Source organism: Canis lupus, chromosome 2, assembly GCF_003254725.2.
Source record: "Canis lupus dingo isolate Sandy chromosome 2, ASM325472v2, whole genome shotgun sequence".
In the NCBI taxonomy this organism is placed as follows: domain Eukaryota; kingdom Metazoa; phylum Chordata; class Mammalia; order Carnivora; family Canidae; genus Canis; species Canis lupus.
In genome coordinates, this window is record NC_064244.1 from 79,241,562 (window position 1) to 79,266,200 (window position 24,639).

At 60.0% G+C, this 24,639-nt stretch overlaps 1 protein-coding gene across 16 annotated transcripts in view; it reads right to left on the reverse strand.

Annotated features, from left to right (window-relative positions):
• ARHGEF10L (Rho guanine nucleotide exchange factor 10 like) overlaps window positions 1–24,639 on the reverse strand; it is a 159,088-nt gene that overhangs the window by 16,458 nt on the left and 117,991 nt on the right. For all 16 annotated transcript variants that reach the window (XM_049106683.1, XM_035713176.2, XM_049106694.1 and 13 more), the window contains 4 exons: window positions 23,173–23,259; window positions 21,315–21,535; window positions 20,820–20,974; window positions 13,765–13,913 (listed from right to left, as the gene is read on the reverse strand). In XM_049106683.1, the coding sequence (XP_048962640.1) occupies window positions 13,765–13,913; window positions 20,820–20,974; window positions 21,315–21,535; window positions 23,173–23,259 (612 nt within the window). The remainder of the gene's footprint in view (window positions 1–13,764; window positions 13,914–20,819; window positions 20,975–21,314; window positions 21,536–23,172; window positions 23,260–24,639) is intronic.

Here is a 24,639-nt window from a genome sequence, read left to right on the forward strand (position 1 = left end):
AGAGCAGCTAGGCTGGTGCGTGACATGGTCAGGTTTGCCTCTGAAGGACGTTGGCTTCGATGGCCAGCCGTGTGGCAGGGGCCAGGGCTGTGGGCCTCGCATGGGCTGAGCAAGTGAGGAGTGGCCCCCGGTCCCCCGGGACTCAGATCCCCAAGGGGTTTCCCAGGGAGATAAGGAAGCTGGCGGGTGGGGGTCTGCACAGGAGCCAAGCCAATGAGGGCGAGACTGTGACACGACCAACAAAACTGCTCTTCCCAGCCAGTCCCTGTGGCTGAGCTCTGCATGTGGCCCGGGGTGGCCTAACAGGCTGCTGGGGACAGGAGCCTCCAGGGCCCCAGATTAGGGGAGGGGGGGAGAGCCCGAGCAACATGCTCTCCCCCCACTGTGTGCCAGGCTGCTCCTGGAGGCAGGGTACCCCCCTCACTGGGGGGACCCCGAGAGCAGAGCTGCAGCTATCTCTCAGACAGGAAGTTCACCAAGGGCAGAGGCGTGTCGTCCCCATCAAAGTGGGGGCTCCCAGGAGCACGAGGGGGCCTCCTGTCAGGTGCGGCACACTCAGAGGACGGGAAGCCCCCTGCTCAGACAAGGGGCTGGCAGTGGTCTCTGCTCCTCCTTCCTCGCCCCCTGCCCCCCGCGCCCCAGTGGAGGCCCAGGTACTGGAGGCTCAGCCAGTGAGCCTCTGGGATTCAGAGGGAGGCCAAGCCCCTCACAGCCTCAAGCTGGGCCCAGTCCACGCAGGGCGAGGGGACAGGCCCTCCAGCCCTCCGGCCCTTCCCCCCCACACCTCTGTCCGCACTGGCCTTCTGTTCTCCTTAGTCCTTCTGGAAACCTGGCCGAGGGGGTTCAGGGGTGCTTATCTTCCTGAACCAGCCTGCACTCAAGAACATTCCTGAAGCCCAGACCCACGCAGAACACCACGTCCAGGGATCCCTGGGTGGCGCAGCGATTTGGCGCCTGCCTTTGGCCCAGGGCGCGATCCTGGAGACCCGGGATCGAATCCCATGTCGGGCTCCCAGTGCATGGAGCCTGCTTCTCCCTCTGTCCTGTGTCTCTGCCTCTCTCTCTCTCTGTGACTATCATAAATAAATAAAAATTAAAAAAAAAAAAAAAGAACACCACGTCCAAACAGGCCAGCGGAGGCCCCACTGAGCGCATCGCAGACGAGCCACTGAGGCTGGACCTGACGTCCCACAGGGCCCACTGTCCACAGCAGACGGATGCACAGAGGGGGCGGCAGGCTGGAAGGGGGCACCCAACACACCAGCTTGTCCCCAGGACAGCCGGCACGCATTTGCACAGGAATGCACGAACACACGCCAGCCGGCGGGAAGGCGTGCGCATGCTCACCCCCGTGCAGCAGGACAGGCCGCCCAGCTCCTGGGGAAGGGTGCAGAATGTGTCCTGCCTCCGAGACAGCCAGGCCGCGCTGGGACCAAGGGGCTTAGGGCCGTGCAAGGCCCCCCCGAGTCTGCAGCCACTCGGCCCTGCGAGCTGCTGTCAGAACCCAATTACAAGAGAAGTCAGCAGGTGGAGATCTGGGCTCATTTCTCCAGAGGCATAACAAGCCTGTCCCCGGGCCTAGGGGGCTTTACACCAGGGCCTGTGCAAACCTGCCAAGCCCAGTGGTACTGGGGTGGGGGAAAGGGCAGGATGCACGCCGGCAGCTCCAGCACCTCCCTCCTTGATGATCTCCCAGCTTCCTGGGCCCCCTCCCCGTGCTGGGAGCCTGTCCCTGGAGCCAGGTCCTCGGAGGCCGGCCAGGAACACAGGGCGGAGGAGGTGGCATGTCGGCAGCATGGGTCCCAGTACCCCCGGTGGGGGCGGGCGGCAGCGAGGCCCAGCCCTCACTGCCCGCTGGGCTCAGTGCTGGCTTCCCATTTCTCACCTCCGGATCCCTGCTCTAGTCCCTGGCCGCTCTTGGAGCCCAGGAGTGGGGGGCCTCCTTCCCTCCCAGATGGCTCTACCCGCCTTGTCTCTGAAGGCGCCCTCTGCCCGGCTGTCACCAGCAAAGTCATGCCCCTCCTCTGCAGGGCGATCCGCCGGCTGCTTACGCTGTCCTGGGAGCCGCCCCGTTAGGATGATATTCTAGACCAGTGGTCTGCAAAGAGTGGCCCTCACACTACACCCGCCTGCCACCTGTTCTGGTTAAGTTACGAGTTATTGGAGCACGGCCACGCCCACGTAGAAAGAACCCATTCCGGTAGCTTGGGAACTCAGCACTCTGACTATGCACCCTGGGTCCTCAGGGACAAAAAGATCTGCAAAGAAGTCCTACTACTAAGTAGTAGGCTTGCTGTGGGTGGCGGGACGGGCGCAGCGATTCGGAAACCCTGCCGTGTGGCTGAAGCTCGCTGATGTTACTCTCGGGAGCCAGGGTTCTCACAGCGAGAAGAGTCAAAGGTGGAGTGAGAGAAGGTGAGGGTGGAGGTCCACGGCCTCGGATCTGAGTTAGAGCTGTCCGTGTGAACCTAAGTTGTGTTCCTGGCCCTGCGCACTGAAAGGGTCTGGAAGCAATGACACCCGGGGCGGGGAGCACACGAGACACCACTCCCGAGAGGGAACCGGCTTGGGTCACCCCAGAGAAATGGCCCCTCCGGGCAGGGCAAGTGGCAGAGGAGCCCAGAGCTTCCCCCAAGGCAGAAGAGCGAGGACGTGCCCGACAAATAATATGGAAGTAAGTGTCCAAGGGACCCAAGAGCCAAAACCAAGTAGCTCCTTTTGGCCAAATTTGAGGCAATTTGAGTATCAAGAGTAATGATTGCCCTGGATTATAGCCCACTGGATTTTTAAAAAGAGTCTACAAATGTGTAGAGGTGGTATTAGAAGCGGGGTGGGTTGGGGTAAGGGGAACTCCTCTTTAATTTATGAAAGTTTGGGGTGAAAGTTTGCTGAGGAACAGGACACCTGTTCTGCAAGGATCACCTGCCAGTGACCAAGTGATTACAAAGGGGAACCAGTGCCTTTGGGACAGGGACCCCTGAACCAAGAGATCCGGTGAGAAGTGCACAGCTTCCCCACAGAGAATCTAGCCACAGGCTCAAAGTCCATCCAGGAAAACACTGACTAGCTCCTGGTTGTGAAGTTTTCAAGAGACTCTGGCTTGGATTTCTCAAAAAAGTCAGTGTCATGGAGACAAAAAAATAAAATAATAAAATAAAATAAAATAAAATATAAAATAAATAAAATATAAAATGAAATGAAATAAAATAAAATAAAATAAATAAATAAAATAAAATAAATAAAATAAAATATAAAATAAATAAGATAAAATAAAATAAAATAAAAAATAAAATAAATAAAATATAAAATAAAATAAATAAATAAAATAAATAAATAAAGGCAGAGAGATTATTCTAGATTAAAAGGAGACTAATGAGGCATGAAAACCAAATGCAATGTTCAGTCCCAGCTGGATCCTGCATGGGGTCAGGAGAGAAGCTATAAAAGTTATATTTCGGGGGGGGGTAGTGACTGGGGAAAATGCACCTGCAGACACAATTTGACGTTGAATTCCCAGGTATGATAATGCTGTGGAAGTTATGTATAGGACAGCCATGCTGCCCTTCTCTATTTAGGGGCGAAGAATAAAAATGTCTGCAACCCACTTTTAAGTGGTACAGCCAAAAAAAGGAGTGTAAGTATAACATGGGGGGGAAATGACAGCAGAATGCTGACAGTTGGTTAAAGAATATTTGTGTGTTGTACTAGTCTTTCAACTTTAAGGTAGTTTGAAATGTCTTTAAATAAACAGTTGAGAGGGAGACAAAATTATTAAAAAAAAAAAAAAAAAGAAAGAAAAAAAAAGCTGGCAGCCAGAGGAAAGGGCATGGGTGTGACCCCAGCCCCCGGCTCATCTCTGGCCAGGTAAGTGGCTCTCCTCTCTCACCTGTCAGCAGGGCCAGGAGGAGAACCTGCCGTGTGGGGCCCCGGGTCCGCAGCGGAGCTGGCCACCGCCAGAGCTCTGTGCACGCCACCCGCAGTTAGGAGCTGCTCGGGAGCTGGAACCAGACCAGGCGTCCTACACGGGCCCACCACGGCCCGTGCCCCTCGCCCCGCTGCGGGCAGGTGCACAGAAGGCTTCAGGTGAGTGACACCGCTCCAAATACTGCTGACACAGCCCAACCTCCATCGTACAATATTTATGTGTCTCCAGGTGACGCTTCTGTGCTCAGTTTCTATAAATTCCCAGGGTGAGCAGCTCAGCACTCAAAGTCATTAGAGCTGAGAGGATGCCAAGGAGCCAGGAATGAGCGCTGGGGCGTCTGGGGCTGGCTGGGGGCTGCCGAGGAAACGGCAGAAGGCTGGCCTGGCTGCGGCTTGCTGGGCACCTGCTGTGTGCCAGGCCCTCCCCATGCCACCGTATTTCATCCTTGCAGAGACCTTGACAAGAGAAGATGGTCCGAACCTAGAAAGGGGGATGCCAGCCCAGGTGGCCCCACGGGGCAGGGGCAGAGCTGGGCATGAGCCTGCCCCCTGGACGCCGGACGCCCCCAGGCACCTCCTACCAAGCACCCCAGAAGGGTGTGAGCATGCGGAGCTCTCCTTCCCTCCCTGCTCGGGCACCGGGCCGGTGGCCTGCTCCAGAGCTCAGCCACAGGGCATACGTCAGCCCCTCAGCTGCCCCTGCCTCCGCATCACACCCCGGCCAGCCCGGGACGAGGGCACCAGCCTGCCATCCTCGTGGAGCGGGCACGACACCAAGGCCTGGGGAAAGCCATGGCGCGGGCTCACTCCGCCAGCCAGGGGACAGGCTGGGGATGTAGACGCAGCGGTCGCGCCCCGAGCGGCTGCCCTGGGCAGGTGGGCAGGCACAGTCTGTGGCGGGAAGGCAGTGGGCACTGACAACTCCGCTCCCTTTCTTTATCTGTCTTACTCTTATCAACATTTCACAGCTGAGGAAACAAATAGAGAGGCTGAATGACACTCACAAAGTCACAGTGCAGGAAACGGGGAGGGGAACGCCAGGATTCCGCTCAGGGTGACCAGCCATCCCGGGGGAGGCGTCGCACCAGAGCCTGATGCCCTGTCCCGGGCAAGCGGGGACAGACGGTCACCCTGGGGGGACTCCACAGCCCACACCCGGTCTCCGAGCCACGCAAAGACACTGCGGTGTGGGCTCCCTCCTGTCCCCACGTGCTGCCTTTGGGGTCTGACTTGGTCGCGGCCAAGGGATGATGGCCAGTAGCAGAGGGCTCGTTTTCCTGGCTCTCAGGACCTGACCCGGTGCTGGACTCTTCCAGCTTGGAGCCACCTGGGGAACCCAGGAGGGACGGACAGATGGACGGCCCCGCCAGCTCCAAGACTGACAGCCTGTCCCAAACTTTTAACAATCTGTCTTGGAATTAACTGTGAAAAAATGTCCACCTTTGGTACATTTTTCTAGAAAGACGGTCAATCGCCTTTGCCAACACCTCAAAAGAGTCTGCAACTGCCCTTAGCTCCCCCCAAAAGTTAAAAATCCCCACACTAAACCTGCCTGTCCCGACGTACATAAGCCCTACCCCCCACGTTCTGGACGCCCCTCGGCCACAGCAGCAGAGGTGCGCAGGCGGCCGAGGAGGCAGTGCCGCCCTCCTGCTGAGGGTGGGGACGCACCAGGAAGGGTCACGGCTCAGCTCCGGGCACAGATCTGCTCCCAAGTCTGCTGGGCAGGGGGCGCGGGAACCGCGGGGATAGGGAAAGGATTCCAGGCTTGGCCCAGATCCCCAGAGCCCGACGGATGCTGTCAACAGGATTCAAGCTACAGTCAAGGACAAAACGATGTTAGTGTAATCCATCAATCCCCCCTCTCACCTGCGTGCACACACGTGCTCACACGTGCTCACACACGCGCACACGCAAGCTGTCCTCACCTCTATGTGTTTGCTCACACTCCCAGGAGCCTCTTCCCACACACCCATCCTCACCGACCCCGCTCCAGGAAGCCTGGCTCCCGCCCCGCCACGCTGTCACTCCTCTCCTGGGCTCCCCGGCTCGATGGAAGGGGTGTCTGCCCCACAGCAGAGCACGGGCGCCGGGGTAAGGCCCCTGCATCCAGGACAGCTACTCCCCTGGCCACCGGCCCACCTCACTGCCCTCTCTTCCCAGGTGTCTGGGGGAGGTGACGGACACCCGGCCCTTTGCTTCTGGCCATCGGAGCCCAGGGCCCATGGGAAGCCGTGTGAAGGCCATGGGTGACAGGCTTGGAGCAGCCAGGAGCCCTGGGAGGCTCGGAGCCCAGGCGGAGGAGAGGAGCTGGGGCAGCAGAGGAGGGAGAGGGTGGCGGGGCCCAGGGAGAGGGAGAAGGAAAGCCGAAGACAGACAGGTGGGCCCAACACCTGTACCCGTACCCGTACCTGTACCGGTACCTGTACCTGTACTGTAGGAAAACAGGCAGGGAGACACGGCCCCCGCTGACAACGCGCGGGCCTGCGGGAGGATGCGGCGCCTACATCCACCACACAGAGGACCCTGGGCCTCGGGACCGGGCATTCGAGTCAGAAGGAGCTGGAGACTCTGGCTCTACCACCGGGTGGCCCACGTTACCCTGACCAAGGGCTGGCACTAAAACAGCTGTCAAGCTGCTTAGCCCTGCGGTAGGTCCCATAATCATCCCCACTTCACAGGCGGGGAAGCGGAGGCCCTGGGTCGGCAGGGCCAGGGCCCGAAGCCACTGCCCAGCTCCCAAGCCCACAGTGACCACGGCGCCAGCAGACACATGAGCAGGTGGTGAGACGCGGCAGCAGGACTGCGCCCTTGGAGCTTCTGGCCCGGCCGCCGGGCTTGGCGTGGCCGCCGTGCAAGGGTCCGAGCGTGCCAGGCCCATGCAGCGACACTGGAGTCCGGTTCCGGGCCCAGGCCCCGGCCTCCAGTGCGTGAAAGGCCCAGCACTGGGGGGCCGCCCGTGGCTCCGCGTGGCTCAGCCAGGTTCCAGGGGGCTGGGCAGCTGCTCCCTGGGCTCGGTCCCTCCCCCCTGCAGGAGGGCTGCGGGGAGGGTGGCCGCAGAGGCGCGGGGGGGACGCGGGAGACCCGGGGAGGGGAGGGCTGCCAACCGGACGCTGGGGGACAGGCACGCGGAGACGGAGGGCCACCCCACCCCGCTGGGGTCCACGCTCCCTCCCCTCCGGCCCCCCTGCCGTCTCCACAGTATCCCCTTCCGCCTGCCCCCCCACCGCCTCCCTGCTCCTCCACGGCCTCCCAGGCCTGCTCCCTGAGCCAACGGCTTCAAACCACTTGTTTTAAAGCATGAAACCCTCCAGCGACCTAAATCTTCCAGGACAGGAGGAGATGAAATATGGGATACAGGAAAGAGGTGAGCTCTTCCCGGTGAGGAGGGAGGGGCCTGGAGCCCTGCCCCTTAGCCTTGGAGATACGCCTCACGACCACCCCCAGGCCCCTGGAGCAGAGCTGGCACTGAGCCACGCCTGGCCCCTCGATACAGGGCCAGGGCCGCCCCCCCGCCCGCGTGGGATCCCCAAACCCACCCCACCCCCACCCCGTCCTTCACAAGCCTCCTGGAAGGAAGTCCTTCTGTAAGTCTAGCCGCAATTCCTCCCGCTGCTGGAAAATGCTCACTGTCTGAGCCTCCCGAGAAGTCTCCACAACCTTTAGAAAATCTGCGTCTCAAGTTTCCCCTGCCAACTTTTCGGTTTACAAAAAACAAAAAAACAAAAACAAAAACAGAAAAACCCAGGATGACAACAGCAATGACACACACACACTTAAAACATGAAGACAAGACCGTGGGACAGAGATGACTCCGTGCAGGGATGCGAGCCCTGCCCTCCTTGCTCAGGTGGCCCGCACCCCAGGGCTCGGGCACCCCGAGGACCCGGTGAATCTTTCCGCCTTCACGCCAATTTGCATACCATTACCCAGGAAACCCCGCGCCTAGATTTTGCTTTTGCAAATTCCCACCCAGTTTCGTGTCATAAATAAGATAGAAGACAGAAAACTAATACAGCCCAGTGATGCATTATTCATGCCACGTCACACTGTTATGATAGATTTACAACAGCTAATACATGCAAACTAAGTTTGGGCACTAAACGTGAAAATTAAGGGTGGGGAAGGCTGTATGTGGGGGTGGGCAGGGGGACATCCGGCGGCTGCCGGTGTTCAGGAATCCGGAGAAGTTTCTTTCCGGGCACCGCCTGGTGACAACAAGCCTCAGTGCCCGTCTCAGAGGCCAGCTGCCCAGGCGCTGAGGGTGCGGCCACAGCAGGGGGTGGGATCCCCGGCCCTTCACGTGCCCGGTGCTGAGCCCTGAAGCAGGTCACACGCCGTCCAGGGCTCCGCTCCCCGCCCAGGGGACCCGCCACCGCCAGAGCCCACTCCCCTGCGGGAAAGGCCCAGGCCGTCACAGCCCTGCACTGAGGACCCGCTGCGCATCAGCCTCTCAGCACCCGGGGTGCGATGGGAGCCAACCAGGCGTGGTCCTGCCTGCACAGCCTCGCTCTGGTTAATCCAGTAATTGTCCCCAAAACGTCAACATGCAGCTGTGGCCAGAGCTGTGAAGGAGCGTGGTGCTGCGGCGGCGGCGGGGCACAGGGCTGTGACCCGGTGCGTGTGGAGGAGGGGAGGTGGTCCTGACCGACTTCTCTGCAGTCGGAGGGGAGCTGGGGTCTAATGAGGGAGAGCTTGCCCCCATTAACCCTCGCAACAGCCCTGCGGGACGGGAGCCAGGCCCCTGCCCAAACACTGGCACCACCTGCCCTCTGTTCTGGCACTTTCCAGGCGACCTGTCCCCAATACGTTTTTTTTTTTTTTTTTTTAATTAAGATGCAGCAATCATCCCACAGCCGGCTTCCCCTCCAGCGATCGGTTAAAATGAACTCCATGCGACTGGATTAGACTTTGAAGGTGCCGATCTAGATAATGAACACGAGGATGCCGTGTTGACACAGGCCCTGGCGAGCTGCGTTATTATTTAACAGGTCTCGCGGCTGCTCCGCTGGGATCAAGGAGCTGAACAAGCAGGTGGGGGCAAGTGTTAAACCAGGAGACGGACGGTGGGTGCTGGCTCCGCAGGGGGCGGGCTCAGCAGGGTGGGGGCAGCGGACAGGGGCCAAGTGGACCTAAATGGGGACAGAGGCCTGTCCCCAGGGAGCCTCCAAACCGTGCACCCTCCCTGCCCCCTCCCATCCTCCACTCACCACAGCCACGCACCTGCTCAGACCAGCTCAGGGGTCCTGACCTCTAGGAACCTCTCCGGCTGGATCTGGCACCCCTGGTACCCCCTCTGTGTTCCCGTTGGGCCTGGGCTTGCCCCCTCCTGGTCTCCGCACCCGGGGCTGACACTGAGCGCCCCAGGTCTGCTCCCCACACTGGACTCTGAGCTCCCCAGGAGCTGAGGCCAGGTCTTGCTCACGTCCATCCCTCCAGCATCCCACACAGAGGGCCTGGGAATCGGGATGCCCATCTGCCCACCCACCATGACTACTGACTCGCAGCACGGCATGTGAGCCCGACCCCGGGGCAATGAGGATGAACAAGCAGCCATCCTCGGCCTGGAAGACGTGTTGCTGGAAAAAGCAGGTACATAAATGAATGGGAGTTCCCGGGAGTGACATATCTCAGGGCGTAACCCGCAGGGAGCAAATACAGCCCCAAGGAGACAGCCTTCCGCCTACCCAGGCAGCCGACGCAGATTGAGAGCAGACTCGGGAGCCAGACGCCCGTGTTCAGATCTAGCTGTGTGACCTTGGGCAGGTCACTTAACCTCTCTGTACCTGTTTCCTCATTCATAAAGTGGGAATAAAAATAATACTCATCTCATAGGGTGATCTGAGGATTGAGCAAGTTCACCTATGCAAAGTACTTAAAATCCATACCCGATCCACACTGCAGTATTCAATAGATATTGGTTATTATTATTTCCTGGGTGTGGGAAAAACCAGGGGAGGCTCCTGAGAGTTAAGGCAATCCCTAGAGTAACTCCCCATGGCTCCACAATTTGGGCCAGAGCCTCGCCGGGCCGCGTTCAGCCATCAGCGCACTCCTAGGCCGCCTGGCTCGGGGCGCTGAGCAGTTAGACCCAAGTGTCTCAAATCCCCACGGAGGGGGGATCCCTGGGTGGCTCAGCAGTTTAGCACCTGCCTTCAGCCCAGGGCGTGATCCTGGAGACCTGGGATCGAGTCCCACGTCGGGCTCCCTGCATTGGAGCCTGCTTTCTCCCTCTGCCTGTGTCTCTGCCTCTCTCTCTCTCTCTGTCTCTGTGTCTCTCATGAATAAATAAATAAAAAATCTTAAAAAAAATAATCCCCACGGAGGCTTTTCTCCATCCGGGGGGAGGATGCACCACATCGTCGCCGCGCATAAGCAATGCCCTCCCTCCAAAGCGAGGTGCTCTGCAGAGACGGGTGCTGAGCCCCAGGACGGCAGCTGGGTCTCCAGCCTGCACCCCCAGGCCCGGCTGCCCATGACCATGAGCCGGGCAGCAGGGGCAGCAGCCAGGCCAGGCTGCTTCCAGAGCCCCGCGCCGAGGTGGTCAGGCTTCCTCTCTTCGAGCGAGCGGCGCGTGGTGCAGCTTTATTAAATATGCATGCCGCTCACCTCGTTCCCTGCCGAAGGCCGGTGTGACTGAAGGTGAGCTGCCCGCACCGCGCAGCACGCAAACTTTTCCATTTCCCCGCAGCAGACAGGGCAGGGCGCGTGCTCCCTCCGACCCGCCACCCCTTCCTCCGTCCCGCCTCCCCGCACCCATCGCCCTCCTGACGCCCTCCGCGGTGTGCCAAGCAGGTAAAAGGCCATATTGATCCCCTTCTTGAGAGCAGCTGGTCCAGAACTAATCTTAAATCATCGCAGCCTCAAGCTGCAGCCTGGTGGCTGCTCGGCCCCAGGGACGGTGGGGCCAGAGCTGAGCTCCGGGGCCCGGGCAGGACTGCACTGTGGCCAGTGAGCGGCAAAATGGGGTGAATGATGGCCAGGGCCCGGCCCCATCCCTGTCCTTCCCTTCATCCATCTCACGCTCCTAGGATGGCTGTCGGCAAGAGGAAGCCTTCCTGCCCACACAGCGAGGACGGCAGCCCTGCGACGCGGGCGCACGGCCCACACCAACCAGCAGCCCCAACTCAAAGGGAGCCGGAGTCTCCAGATAAGCCATATACACATGGTAACGAGGATTCGAGTGAGACAGATAATTACAATGACAACTAAGGTTCGTTGAGCACTTGCTAAGTGCCAGGCCCTGTGTGGAACAGCCCTTAAGTAAGTGTTCTCATTCAACCCTCTACAAAGTCCTGTTATCACCTCATTCTCCCAGGGGAGCTCAGCACCTTGTCCAAGGGTGCACGGCTTGGCAGGACAGAGCCAGCGCCTCAGAAGCAGCCGGCCAGCCAACCACACACCTCCAAGAGAGTGGGGTGTCCAGGGAACCCGGGGGCGTGGCCAGGACAGAGACCGGGGCCTCTGCCCTCGGTGATGCATCCCAATCCCCTCTTCCAGAAAGTCTCAGGGCCCTGGGGCGGCGGGGCACAGGGGGCCCAGCTTTCACCAGGGCTCAGGCCCTGCTGCCCACACCTCCCTCCCAGCAACCACCAGCCGCTGACTTCCACATGGTTTCTGGGTCCTCTGGGCCCTTCCTTAGAAGATCCTCTTCTTTGGAGACACGTCTTGGTTCACAGCCTGCCTCCTAGTGTCCTCAGCCGCCTCCTCCCTCTCCCTCCACTGCCCCTGGTGGAGTGCTGAGAGCGTCCTTTGGCCAACAGGACAGTCGGAGGGCCTGCTCCTTCCCTTCTTCATGTCTCTGGGCTCACTTTTCCCACCAGAATAGAGGTTGTGTCACCCCCATCAGAACGGAGGCCCCCAAGGGCAGGGCTGGGTCTCCCCCATTTGACTGAAGGCCTCCCAAGGGCAGGTGGTATCTCCCCACTGGATCAGAGGCCCTCCAAGGGCAGGGCCGGGTCTCCCCCATCAGTCTGGAGGCTGCCCTCAACTGGGCCCCAGTGCTCCACCGCTGGCTGAGCGCCCCTCACCACGGCTCTCCTCCACACACCGGTCAGAGCCTGCACAGGGTGCCAGCAAGAGGCCAAGAGGGCACCTGGGCCTGGCCTAAGGACGATGCAGGGACCGGGCGGGGGGGGGGGGGAGGTCGTACAGGGGTGAGGCCAAGGAGTTATAGATGGGCCTCATCCTTCCTCCTGCAAATGGCTTGAGACCCAGGAGCTCTGGGGATCCGGAAGGCCCGAGGGAGGCAGCTCTCCTTCCTCTCAGAAGGTGAAGGATGTGAGAGGCCCTTGGGGCAGGTGGGAGGTAGCAGGCAAGCCCCTCAACGCAAAGCAAGGGCTGGGAAGGGGGTCTGTGGCTACAGCCGCTCAAAGCTCCCCCACCCTGAGCTCTGACTGCCCCCCAGGAGAAAGGCAGCCACCTCCCTCCCGTCCAGGCCTGGGGCCCCTCCACCTGGCCCAGCCACAGGCCCTCATGGGGCATTCCCAGCACTCGGGGAGGCTGCTGCCCAAACAGCCCCAGAGCAGGGCCCAGGGGTCACCTTCAGCCCCCAACATCCTTCTCCTCTGAAGGATGAGACCTCAAAGCCTAAACCTGATGGTTCTGCCCAGAGCTCCGCCTCACCCCTCCCGGCTGACAGGCTGGGACGTCATCCCTCCTCCTCCCCTCCCAGCACCGAGGAGCCTCTGATCAAACGTATCCCGAAGCTGGTGCTGACCAGGACTGTGGCTCCCAAGCGAGCGAGAGGCCCCCAGGGAGGGGACGTGAACCCCCTTTCACCGATGGGAACTAGGAGTCACGAATGGGGGGCCCTAATGGCACCAGCAGGTGGGTGGCAGCGCTGGGATGCAGAACCGGGCGTGCGCAGCTGCAGAGACTGCCCTCAGGTTCCAACAAAACTGGGACAGTAATCACCACGTCCCTGAAACTCAAGCCAGGGCCCCAGGGCTCGCCCACAGCTCCCTGCGCCTCAGTTTCCCCACCTGATCCAGCCCTCAACACCTGTGATCTCACACCGGCAGGAACCCCTGGGTGCTCTTGCTGGGCTATTAAGTAACCAATTCACAGCCAATTTATAGAGATGACCCAGTGGGCAGATGGCAATCGTCCCCTCACAGAAGCTCACCTGGTGCACCTGTCTGTTCCGGCCCCGAGCCCACACCCAGACCTCTGCCCCGGGCCCGGTTACCAAGGCCTCCCTCCAAGATGATAATCCCAACAAACCGAATGATGGCAAACTCACTAAGTACCACTGGGGCACCATGCCCAAGTCTACACCTGTGGCCCTAGATGGGCCCCAAGAGGGTGTGGGGAGGCAGGGCGGGCAATGCGGTAGGTCGCTGATGGGCATGCACCCAGGCTGAGTCAGGACAGAGCCCCAGGACCAGGCCCACACCCCGGCGGCCAAGGCAGTGCTCAGCTCACAACAGGGCAAGGACGACCCGGCGGTTTCCACCTCTAGGCTCTTGAGAGAGCCCAGCCCCCAAGGTGGCGGCGTCCACACAGGCCTCCCCTCGGCACAGCTGGCTCCTGGGTACAGTGTGGGGCAGGTTCCGGCTCCACGGGCAGCAAGAGACTCAGCCCAGGGTCCAGATCACGGCTCAGCCCAGTGGTCGGGACCCTTCCCCTCCAGGCAGCCCGGGGACGCGTGCTGGGGCAGAGGCCGGGGTCCAGCAGCAATTCGGGGCCCGCTGTGCTGCTCGACAAACTCTCAGTAACCCCTGAGGCATAGCTGGGGCCCAACACGGTGCCAGGTAGGGCACGAGAAGGGGCAGCAAGGGCGTGCCCAGCAGGTGGCCCGCAGGCCAGCGGCCCTGAGCGAGGAAGCAGGGCCAATACCTGAGTCTGTAAGCTGGTGGCATCCAGCACGGTGACACGAGGCCCACAGCTGGCCCACACGGCATCCTCCAGGCTCAGAAGGGTGCGGATGGGTCCCGGCCCCACAGTCAGGCACACGGGAGGACTCTCCAGGTCCCAGGGGACGCCTCCTGCGGGGCGAGCAGAGAAACAGGTCAGGGGGTGTAGGGGAGGGCCTGCCTCCATCATGCCCCACCCCCTCTGGAGGCTGAACCCCCAATTCACTCTCCTTCCCTCCTCCTCTTTCCCACTTGGATTCCCTCTCTCCTGTTCACCCATCACTCTCTCTCTCTCTCTCTCTCTCTCTCTCTCTCTCTCTCTCTTAGTAAGCACCAGCCCCAGGCCAGGCCGTATACTGGGTACTGGGAGGGCAGGAATAAACCCACCACTGACCCTGCCCTCCAACTGGCCAGAGAAACCCAGGGGTTAATCAGCAGTCCCCACACATGACACCAAGCACAGGCGACCAGGTGTGCACGGGAGGCCTTGAGAAGCACTGAGACAGATGGAAAACTCTTGCACAGGGGCAATCCGGGGGGGCTTCCCAGAAGACGCAGCATCCACAGGGCCCTGCCAAGGAGGCAGCGTGACACGGCGGGGAGCGCCTTGACCTGGTCCTGGTTCTGCCAGAAACCCAACAAGGACCCTGAGCACATCTCTCCCTGCTCTCCGGGCCTCAGCGTCCCCATCTGTAACATGGGGAGACCACCCAGACTGCCTCAGGATCCTTACTACAGCTTTCTGACCCTCGCCATCTCAGAGACCTTGGCGTCTCCAGGGCGCTCTGTCCCCTTTACCAAGACCGCTGATGACCTTTCCCCATCCAGAGACGCCACCACCTCCAGGTGCAGAAGAGAAAGTCTGAGAGGCAGTCAGGCCCCAGGCTACCAGCCCTGAAGACAGGACAGACCGAGGGACCTGGCCCGGCTCTGAACGAGGCTCCCCCACCCATCCCCCGAGGCTCAGCCCACCCAAGAACGTGCCGGGGTGTTCCCTGGCATGTGAGTGGCACCCCAGAGACGGGCATTGTAGACGTTTGGGGGCTGAGGTCGCACCCAGCGCCACCCAGAACCCCGGCGGCCGCCCCGTCCTGCCCGCGGGCCAGGTGAGAGGGAGCGCTGGCAGGGAAGGTGGGGCACACCTGCCGCTGGCTTGCCGTGCCTGGGCACCTCGTCCTCCCTGCAGGCCCCTGGGGGGCGCACAGGAACCATGTCACAGACCCTCCGTGGGAGCCAGCGCTGGGGTGGCAGGGGGGCCCGGCTGTCTGCAGAGCTGGAGAGGCCACCGGGCCTGCAGTGGAAGCCAATGCCTGGGGTGCCTCGGGAGGCGCCGTCGGAGGACAGACCAGATAGCCTGCCGCCCCCCCCCCCCCCCCGCTTTCCCGCTTGTCCTGCCCTCCCTGGCTCTGGATCAGGGTCTCCCCCGGCCCTTCTACCCAAAACGGGCGGACTCCCCACTCGGCTAGGGGCTGGGGACCCGGGTCCTCCCGGCCCGCGAACATGAACACGTGGGAAGCCCTGGTGGCAGCCCCCAAACGTCTGCAAGACCTTGGACCGGGGCCTCACCCCTCCGAGCCTCATCTGTCCAATGGGCACAACTGCGCCTGCACGTGGCCACGGGGACCAGACGGAGGAGCTCGCGTGGGGCTGCTCACGGTCCCGAGCGCGGACAGCTGTCGCCCTGGGCCGCCGTACGCTGGCGCGCCAGGCACTCTTTTCATGAATTATTTCCTTATCTCCTGGCAAGTCTCCGTGGAAGATTCTATTCTTACCCCTGTTCTACACTGAGAAGCCAGACACAGCGAGTTTAAATAAAGGGCCCCCGTGACAGGGAGAGCAAGTATCCAGTGCACACTAGCTCCTGTTTGGTCTCATTCTGCACAACACGGCGTCTGTGGAGCAGGTGTTGACTCCACCTGACTGACGTGAGGACGCCGACCCAGGGAGCTGGGCTGCACAATGCCACCCAACCAGGGGACAGGCCCAGCGGGATTTGAACCCGGCTGACTGGCCCTCGGCTCCTCCCCCGGCCCTGCTGCCCTCTCAGCTTCGGGGAGTTTCCGAAGGGCTCTGCGACCAGGATGGCAGTGACCACCAGGCGGCCCGGCCTCCCACAGGGCACGCTGACCCCCCACCAGGACTCCAGAACCACTAGATGCAAGGCTGTGGGTGCCCCCCAGTGGCCCCGAGCGAGTAGCGCATGTGTGGCCGGAGCAGGAGCCACCACCGCTCCGTGGTGCTGTGACCTCTCCGGGCCAGGCCGCAGCTGGGGACCCTGGGATGGCACCCGGAAACAGGGAGGTGGGGGCCCCGCCCCGTGGGCACGGCACTGAGCACCGGAGCCCTGCACCGTCCTCCCTGTGCCCTCCTGGCACACAGCATGGTCACGGCTGCCAGGGGCAGGGGCTCGGGACTGATACCCCAGGGGGTCACAGGTGCGCCAACCGCTCCTCCACCTGCTGGCGTCTCCAGACGCCCTCCCAAGAAGTCCTGACCCCAGAACAGAACCATAAACTGGTAAGATTTAATAACATTAATACTTTTATATCAAAAAAGACAATAGACAGGTGTCCCCGATGAGAGGACGAGGCTCTAACAGGGCTCGGTTCCCCCAAGTGCACCACGAGGGGCCAGAGCTCAAGGCCCGTCTCAGCCCTCACGAGCCACTACCCTAGGATTTTAAACACCCACCACTGTGAGCTCTGGGCAGGGCTGACCCCACGGCCCGGCTTGCCCTGCGGTGGGTCTGGGTAAGCACACACGTGTCCGGGCACACAGGTGCACACTCACACGCACACACTCACCCCGTGTGACAGCCCATCCGTCTGGGCCCAGCAGCGGCTCTCACACCAGCCAGAGGGAGATGAAGACCCCGCAAAGGCACCTTCGGGAGGCAGGAGCTCCTCCCCTCCAGCCGCCCCCCTGCTCCCTGCCCCGGGGATGCACCCCCAGCCCAAGCCAGGAGCAAGGGCACAGAGTGAAAGCCCTCGAGGCTGAGACAGGCCCAGAGGGCAGCCCGAGCCCCCTTATGACAACAGGAATGACGACGACGATGATGACGACGAGTCTCTCCACCCCCCACCCCCCACCCCCAGCTCCATCGGGCACCTGTGTGACTCCTCACATCCAGCCTTCACAACCACGCTGTGAGGTGAGGCTGACTTCACACCCGCGTCACAGGTGAGAACACGGGCCGAGCTCATGGACCCTCCATCCCAGGCAGCCTGGCTCCTCAGTCCATCCCTAATGCATCCCATCATCTGCCTCCTCGAGGAGGTAAACCCGGCCCCCTGCCCGCCCCCAGGCCCGGTCATGCCCCTGTGCCTGCTGACAGATGTGGCGATGGAGGGCACCAGGAGCTCTGCTCAGGCACAGGGCTGGACAGGGACGACCGCCACCTGGCTCACCTCTGGGTCCCAGGGCCCAGCTCAGTGCTCGCGCCTCCTGGGCATTGGGTACATTGGAGTTAGTGAACGGTTGAATGAATGAATGAATGAACAAATGAACGCGGGTGAGCAGAGGCTCCTGGGGGCAGCAGGCTGGCCGCCACGACTGCACTGCTCTAGGCCTTGGACTCCGAGGCGCCTCCAGCTCTGATGTGATGCGGGGCCTGGTGGCCTCAGAGTCCTGTCACCTCTCAGCTGCTGGTTTCACGGCAGTTCTCCAGGACTTGGGCAGGTTCCCAGGGTGGCTCTGCACATCTTACTTAATATTTCTGGTCCTTTCCTTCTGCAACAAGCCAAAGCGTGGGCCAGGAATGCCAGTTTTACTGCGTCTTGGTCTCAGCCAAACCCACGCAGGACAGGAAACCTATGACTACAAACACTGGCGAGTCCTTCATCCAATCCTGGCTCCGAGCCCACGTAAGGGTCTGTGAAGAAATTTCCCCTTTTTATAAAGACATCCACTGCCCTGGGCTAGGGGCCCACCCTACTCTGGCGCGACCGCCTCTTATCTCACTACATCCCCAACACCCCAACTCCCAAATAAAGTTACGTTCTGAGAGGTACCGGGGGTGAGGACTTGAACCTGTGAATTTTGAGGGGACATAATTAAACCCCTTTATAGGGGCTTTGGGGTCTAACACTGGCTTTTAGCCCAGATACTTTGTCAGAACCAGAAGGGCCACTGGGGACCACTGAGGACTCCACACCCTCATATTCCAGATGGGAAGGGACTCCCCAAAGTCCCATGAGTGAGCCGAGACCCGAACCCAAGTGTTCTCACCTGGAATATTCACGATTCCCGGAGTCCCCAGGCCACCAGGAGCACCCAAGCAGGTTCTACTAGCACAGGGCTGGGGAGGGTGGCCCAGGAGCTCTGGGGCTGGCATGGGGCATAGGCATGTGAGTGGCACCTGAGACCTCAATGAGTCCAGAGTGGACCCCAGGCTGTCACGTGCCAGGATGCTGGTTCCAGACCCAGCCACGTGCAGCCTAAGTGAAAGGTGATGGGGAGAAGGCCCCCCAACCCCACACTGTGCAGCAGGTCCTGAGAGCCCCCTTCCTGCCCTGACAACCGACAGAGGAAACCGCAGAAGGAGGGGGAGGTGGGCAAGGCAAGACCTCTCCCAGAGGCCTCCCCGGCCAAGGCCAAACCAAAGCCCCAGATGGTAGGTTCCAGAAAAAAAGAGTGACCCCAGACTCCCATGCCCAGCTGGCTGGGACAGCCTCCAGCCAGCCTCCCTGCCTCTTCTCCTTGGCCACGTCCAACGCTTCCCTCTACTTCCTGTCCACTGAGACAAACCCAAGGCAAACCCACACCATGCAGCTGTCTGCTCCGTCCTTGCCTCCTGCAGCCGCCCCCTCTGGCTGCTGTCGAGCACAACGCCCTCCTCTCTGGGCTCCCCACCAGGCCAGCCCCTCCCGGCCCCCAGGCCTTGCTCATGCTGTTCCCTCTGCAAGAACACCATTCCCCTAACTGTTCACTTGCCTGGGGCCTCTGCTTCTTCAGACAAAGGATCTGTGCCTTCGAGAAGGATCCTTAGGATCCTGTGCCTTCGGGAAGCCCTTGCCGACCAGCCTGCCCCATGCCCAGGGCGTCAGGTTCTCATGGACCATCCTGTTCCCCACTGAGGACCCTCAGCACCGCGGGTAATCATAAGCTCCCTGCTCGTCACTTGACTAACTTGGTCTCCCGCTACCGACTATAACTCTGTGAGGCCAGGGTCACATCTGCTTCGCTGGCCACCGTCTCCACGGCACATAGTAGGTGCTCGGTAAATACCTAGTGGACAAACGTTTGTAGGAAGGCCGGTGGAGTACCTCAGCCTTGTCTTCCTGGCCAGATGGTCTCCGGCTCTGCCCACAGAAGCCAAAATCCCCTAACGTCTGGAAAGGGTCCCAGCCCTGGAAAGAGGATACCTAGGTTCGGGTCTCGGCTCACTCATGGGACTTTGGGGAGTCCCTTCCCACCTGGAATATGAGGGTGTGGAGTCCTCAGTGGTCCCCAGTGGCCCTTCTGGTTCTGACAAAGTACCTGGGCCGAAAGTCAATGGTAGACCCCAAAACCCCTATAAAGGGGTTTAATTATGTTCCCTCAAAATTCACAGGTTCAAGTCCTCACCCCTGGTACCTCTCAGAATGCAACCTTATTTGGAAGTCAGGTTGTTGGAGATATAATTAGTTAGAATGAGGTCATCCTGGAGTAGGGCGGATCCCGAATCCAACAGGACCCCGGAGACGGCCTGTGAAGACTGGGGTCTGCTGCCACAAGCCAAGGCAGCCCCGGAACTGGGAGAGAGGCACGGGACAGATCCTTCCCTCCGGCCCTCAGAAGGAATCAACCCTGCCAGCGCCTTGACCCTGGACTTCTGGCCTCCAGAACAGGAGAAGATGCATTTGTTATTTAAACTCGGTGGCACTATGTTACGGTGGCCCCATTGTCCGACGCACCCCCTCACCTCCCCACAGCCGGTGCCCAAACTGACAAGTCAGGAACCAAGAAGCAAAGGGTCCAGGGCAGCCCAGAGTAGGGGGGCGGGAGGGGGCGGGAGGGGGCCGGAGTGGGGCAAGGCAGGGCTCTCAGGGTTCCGTGGGAGCCAGAGGGTGGGAGTCCCTTTGGAACCCCCTGTCTAAATCTCCAAAGATCGGAGCCCATATTTACATTTCCACGCATGCCATGTCTGTCGGCGAGGGGGTTTTTTTTTTCCCTACCTCTTCCCCCTTTAATTAAAAACTATAAATGCCTTATCAAAAGCTAATTAAAAACACCAACACAGTGCCAAGTGGCAAAAAAAAAAAAATAGCTCAGTACAAATATCCGTTTATAACCCTGCAACAGGCAGTGATGACGCAGCAATTAGAGGTTCATTGGAGGGAGGGGAGGGAGGGATGGGGGAAGGAGGGGAGGGGAGGGAGGAGCCTAGGGGCTGCAGAGCTGCAGACTCCCCAGCCCTCCCTGGGTGCACTGGGCTGCCTTCCCCCAGCACACATCTTGGAACTGGAAGCCGAATAAGCCACAAGGGGACAGGGACATCGGGCCTCTGCGTGGCTGTGCACGAGCCGCGTCCCCTTCTGTGGTCTCAGCTTCGGCAATTCTCGCGGGTCGTGGTGAGAATTCCGAGCACGTGCACACATCAAGCACTCGAGTGTTTCCGTGCACAGCAGCCCAGTGCTGCCGGACCTGCCCTCCAGCAGCGGACTCCGTGCCATCCGTGGCTCGTGGCTCAATGACATAACAGAGGCTCAGATGCTCTGCCAGTAAGCACCCACCGTGCCAGGCCCTGGGCTTTGCCTTCGTCGGTGGTTTAACCCACTGGGGCCCATGAGCGGTGGGTACTGAAATTATACTCATCTGTAGATGAGGACACTCAGGTGCAAGAAGCTCACCACAGGACACAGCTGTCAAAGGGACCATGACATGACCCCGACCCCAGAGTCTGTGTGACACCAGGGTCCCTGCTCTTATAGAGTCTCCTGCCAATGGGGTGAGCTGTCTGTATAGTAGTGAGCACCCCATTCCTGCAGGGACCCCAGTGGGGCTCAGGGGTCTCCAACTACTCCAAGATTCCCTGAACCCCAGCACTGCCATCCTTACCACTGGTCCGAGGGTAGGCGGCGAGGGTCCCATCCTGCAGGCCGGCAAATAGGTGAAAGGGGCTGTGCCGCAGGCAGAGCACAGGCTGCAGGCCCGGGCTTCTACAGGTCGCTAGGCACTGGGTACCTGTGTCCACACTGCCATAAACCAGGATGCTGTGGGGAGAGACCTGAGTGACTGCCTGAGCCCCTACCCCCACCGCACATGCCCTTAGCCGGGCCCCCGGGCCACATGAACAGGCTGCTGTTCACCCTTAGGGACCTTGGGCTTTCCCAGGGAGGATGGTGCCCTCCCCACTCCTGGCCCAGGGAGAGCTGGGTGGAGGTTTGGAGAGATGCTAAGACAACGGTTTTCAGGACCACAAAGACCCAAGTGGGAACCCAGACAGGCCGCCTTCCAGCTGACTAACCCCCACTTCCCCCATAAAACTGATGCCAGCCTCATGGCCATAAAAAGAAATAAAGCTCTGATGTGCCTCCTCGCCAGGCCCCTCACCTGCCATCCTGGAGTCCGAGGCAGATGGTCGGATGCACTGTGGCCGAGGGCTCAGTGGCCACGTGGCTCTCGTCTCCACTCTCCCCCTCCTCCGGCTCGGGAATGTACTCCATGCAGAGCACAGGGGCCGCCAACGGGAAGGACTTGACCGTGCGGGGTGAGGGCCGGTTCAAGGAGAAGATCTCCACCTGGCCCCCTGCACCTTCCTGCCCACCTCCGACCTGCACAGAGACCCAGAGAGGCCATCAGGCACCACTACCAGCGTAGGGACAGAGCTCAGCCCCTGCCCTCCTGGTGACCTGTCCCAAATTCTACTCTGAGGTTAGACATCCAGAGGAGTAGCCCCTCTCCTGCCCCCCAGCATCCCGCTGTCACTGAAGGTCACTCTTTCCCAGTTGCCATGGCAATGAGTTAGATTCAGGGCCCAAAGGAAATCAAGTGAGGAGCTAAGGTAGACCAGATACCCCGTCAGCTCTCTATCTCCCCAACTTTAGAGTAAATTTCAACAAACAGTGAACACACATCTGCCTCTTTACAATGTCTTCTGTTTTGTTCATCACTCTACCTCTGTGTCTAGGCAGTGGTGGGCACTTTATACTTGCTGAATAGATGAACAGATGGATAAATGGATGGATGGAAGAGATAGAAGAGTGGGTAGATGGATGAACAGATGAATGGATGCTTATAGGAATGGATGGATGGATGGATGGATGGATGGATGGATGGATGGACGGATGGACAATTATTATGGACAGGTGGATAGATGGGTGGGTAGATGACTATATGTATGTATGTATGGATGGATGGATAGATAACTAGATAGATGGATGGATGGATGGATGGATGGATGGATGGATGGATGGATGACTATATGGATGGGTGGATGGATGACTATATGGATGGGTGGATGGATGGATGAATGCATGCATGCATGGGTGGATGAGTAGGTGAGTAGCTGGATAGATGGATGATTATATGGATAAGTGGATGGGTGGATGGAGGATTATTGTGGACAAGTGTATGGATGGATAGGTAGATGACTATATGAATGGGTGGATGGGTGGATGCATGATGGGTAGGTGGGTGGATGAATGATTATATGGATAAGTGGGTAGATTGGTAGATGAATGACTATATGGATGGATGGGTGAACAGATGGATGGATGGATGATTATTATGGGCAAGTGGATGGATGGATGGATGGATGGATGGATGGATGGATGGATGGATGGATCAATTGACGGACTGACTGATGGATAGATATACCACATGCTAGATACTGGGTAACAGGAGGAACAATTCAACCCTCAGAGAGGACATTTGGTTTGGACTCTGAAGGGTGAGCCAGTTTTCCTGCCTGAGTACCTGGAGACAGGCATAAGCAGTGGCTGGAAGGTGGCCAGAGGGGTGGGGAGGTGGGAGCTCAAGGAGTCTGTGGGATGAGCACAGTCTCCACCACAAAGAGCGAAGGGTGCCTATTTGAATCAAGAGAGGCTTTGCCAGGAATCCCAGGAGAAAAAGGTGGACTGGGAGCTCTGCAAGAGCTGGGCAATAACCAACCCTGCTTCCTGGCTCCCAGGGTGAAGACCCTGCCACCCAGGTACTCCGTACAGCTCCGTTCATTTCCTTCATGGCACACGGCCATTTGTGAGAGTCATGCTCACTTCTCCATCCCCTGGTTTGCTGTTGTCCCCGGCAAAGCTGGGCTGCCAACTCTGAGCACAGAGCCCGGCACAGAGGTTCCCATAAAGACCTTCCTGGGTGAAGGTGCACATAATGGGCACCAGCAGGCAGGCAGCATTTTCCAGCACCACCTTCCTGGTGCCGGGATCCCTGGCTGGGTTCAGGAGAGACTTACCCAGAGGTAGCCCTGTGGGAGGGACGTGCTGACCGCTGAGAAGCCCAGCAGGGGACAGCTGACAGGACTGTGGACCAGGGCCCCAAGCTGTGGAGACACACAAGGCACACACGGGGCTAAGCATCAAGGTGTCCAAGATGCCGATATCCGGCAGCAGGACCTCTGTCTGAACTACCTGTGGGCGTGTTAAACCTGCAGATTTCTGGGCCTCATGCAGGCCCCGAATGCGAATCCCTGAGGGTGGGACCAGGATAGTGACAGGTTTCATGGGATCTCCAGGCAGTTCCTAGGCATCACATTGACCAGTGCCCTTCTACAACCTTCTCCTAGGAGGTGCCTGAATCTGGGCCAGCCACCGATTCTTCAAACTAAGCAACATCCAGATAAGATTTGGTGAAAACCACTAACACCCCTCGCCCACTTATTTTACAGATGGGGAAATGAGGTCCACAGAGGGCACATGATTGCCCCAGGCCACGGGAAGAGGACAACAGGGCCTGGCCTGTGCCAGCCTCCCTCCTAGATGTCCCTGCATTCCTCCAGAGAAGCACAGCGGAGGAAGGAAGGGGTGCTGGACAGCTAGCTCCACCCCACTCAACAACGGAACCGCTCTGGAGACAAGCCTGCTGGCACCAGAGGGCTTAGTGGCTTGTACAGGCTGCCCACGGGGGCCAGAGGCTCCATCTGCAACCCGCTGTCATCAAGAAGCACTGGCTGCTTGCTCTTCCTGCACCTGCTGCCCACTCCAGATGGTTCTCTGGGGCCCGTTCTCTGAGCTAGACCCCGCCAGTCTACTTCTGTGGCCAGGACAGCAGTGCGAGGAGCTGGCCAGGCCCCGTCACGGACCCTGCTGGAACCTCTGGCCAGTAGGACGGGGAAGGAGGCTGAGAGGGGACAACTGGAGGTGCCCCACGGAGGAATGCAGCCACCACAGGACCTTTGCTGGGCAGGTGCTGCCCTCTGCTGGTGCCGAAGGCCCTGGCTGGCCCCGGCCCTGCTGGGATGATGTCCTAATAGTGTCCAATGGTTAAAGATGAGGAAGCCGGAGAGGTCACCTCATCCAGTCCCTCCATTTAGGAATTGGCAAATTTGAAGTTTGGTGCACGGGGATAGAGAGGGGGACACGACTGGCTCAAGGTCACACAGCAGGTTAGCATTCTGAGCCCAAGTCCCAGCCCAGCGCCCTTTCCACTCCAGTTAAATTGTACCAGGGGCCAGGCCCTGCGGCCTCCGCACTCCCGGCCCCCACTTCTGCTGGAGCGCAGAGCAGGAGGCTGCCCTCGCCCTGGGCCCCCGGGTCCCCCTCAAGCTGCCCCAGGGTGGGCCACACGCAGCTGAGGCTGCCCAGCCCTTCCACCAGACTCCTGCTCCAGTCCTCACAGACGGGGAGGGGGCACCTGCAGCCGCTCAGATGTTTCCATGGCAGCTCCAGGGGGCCCGGATGGCAGCCCAGTCCACAGTGATGGC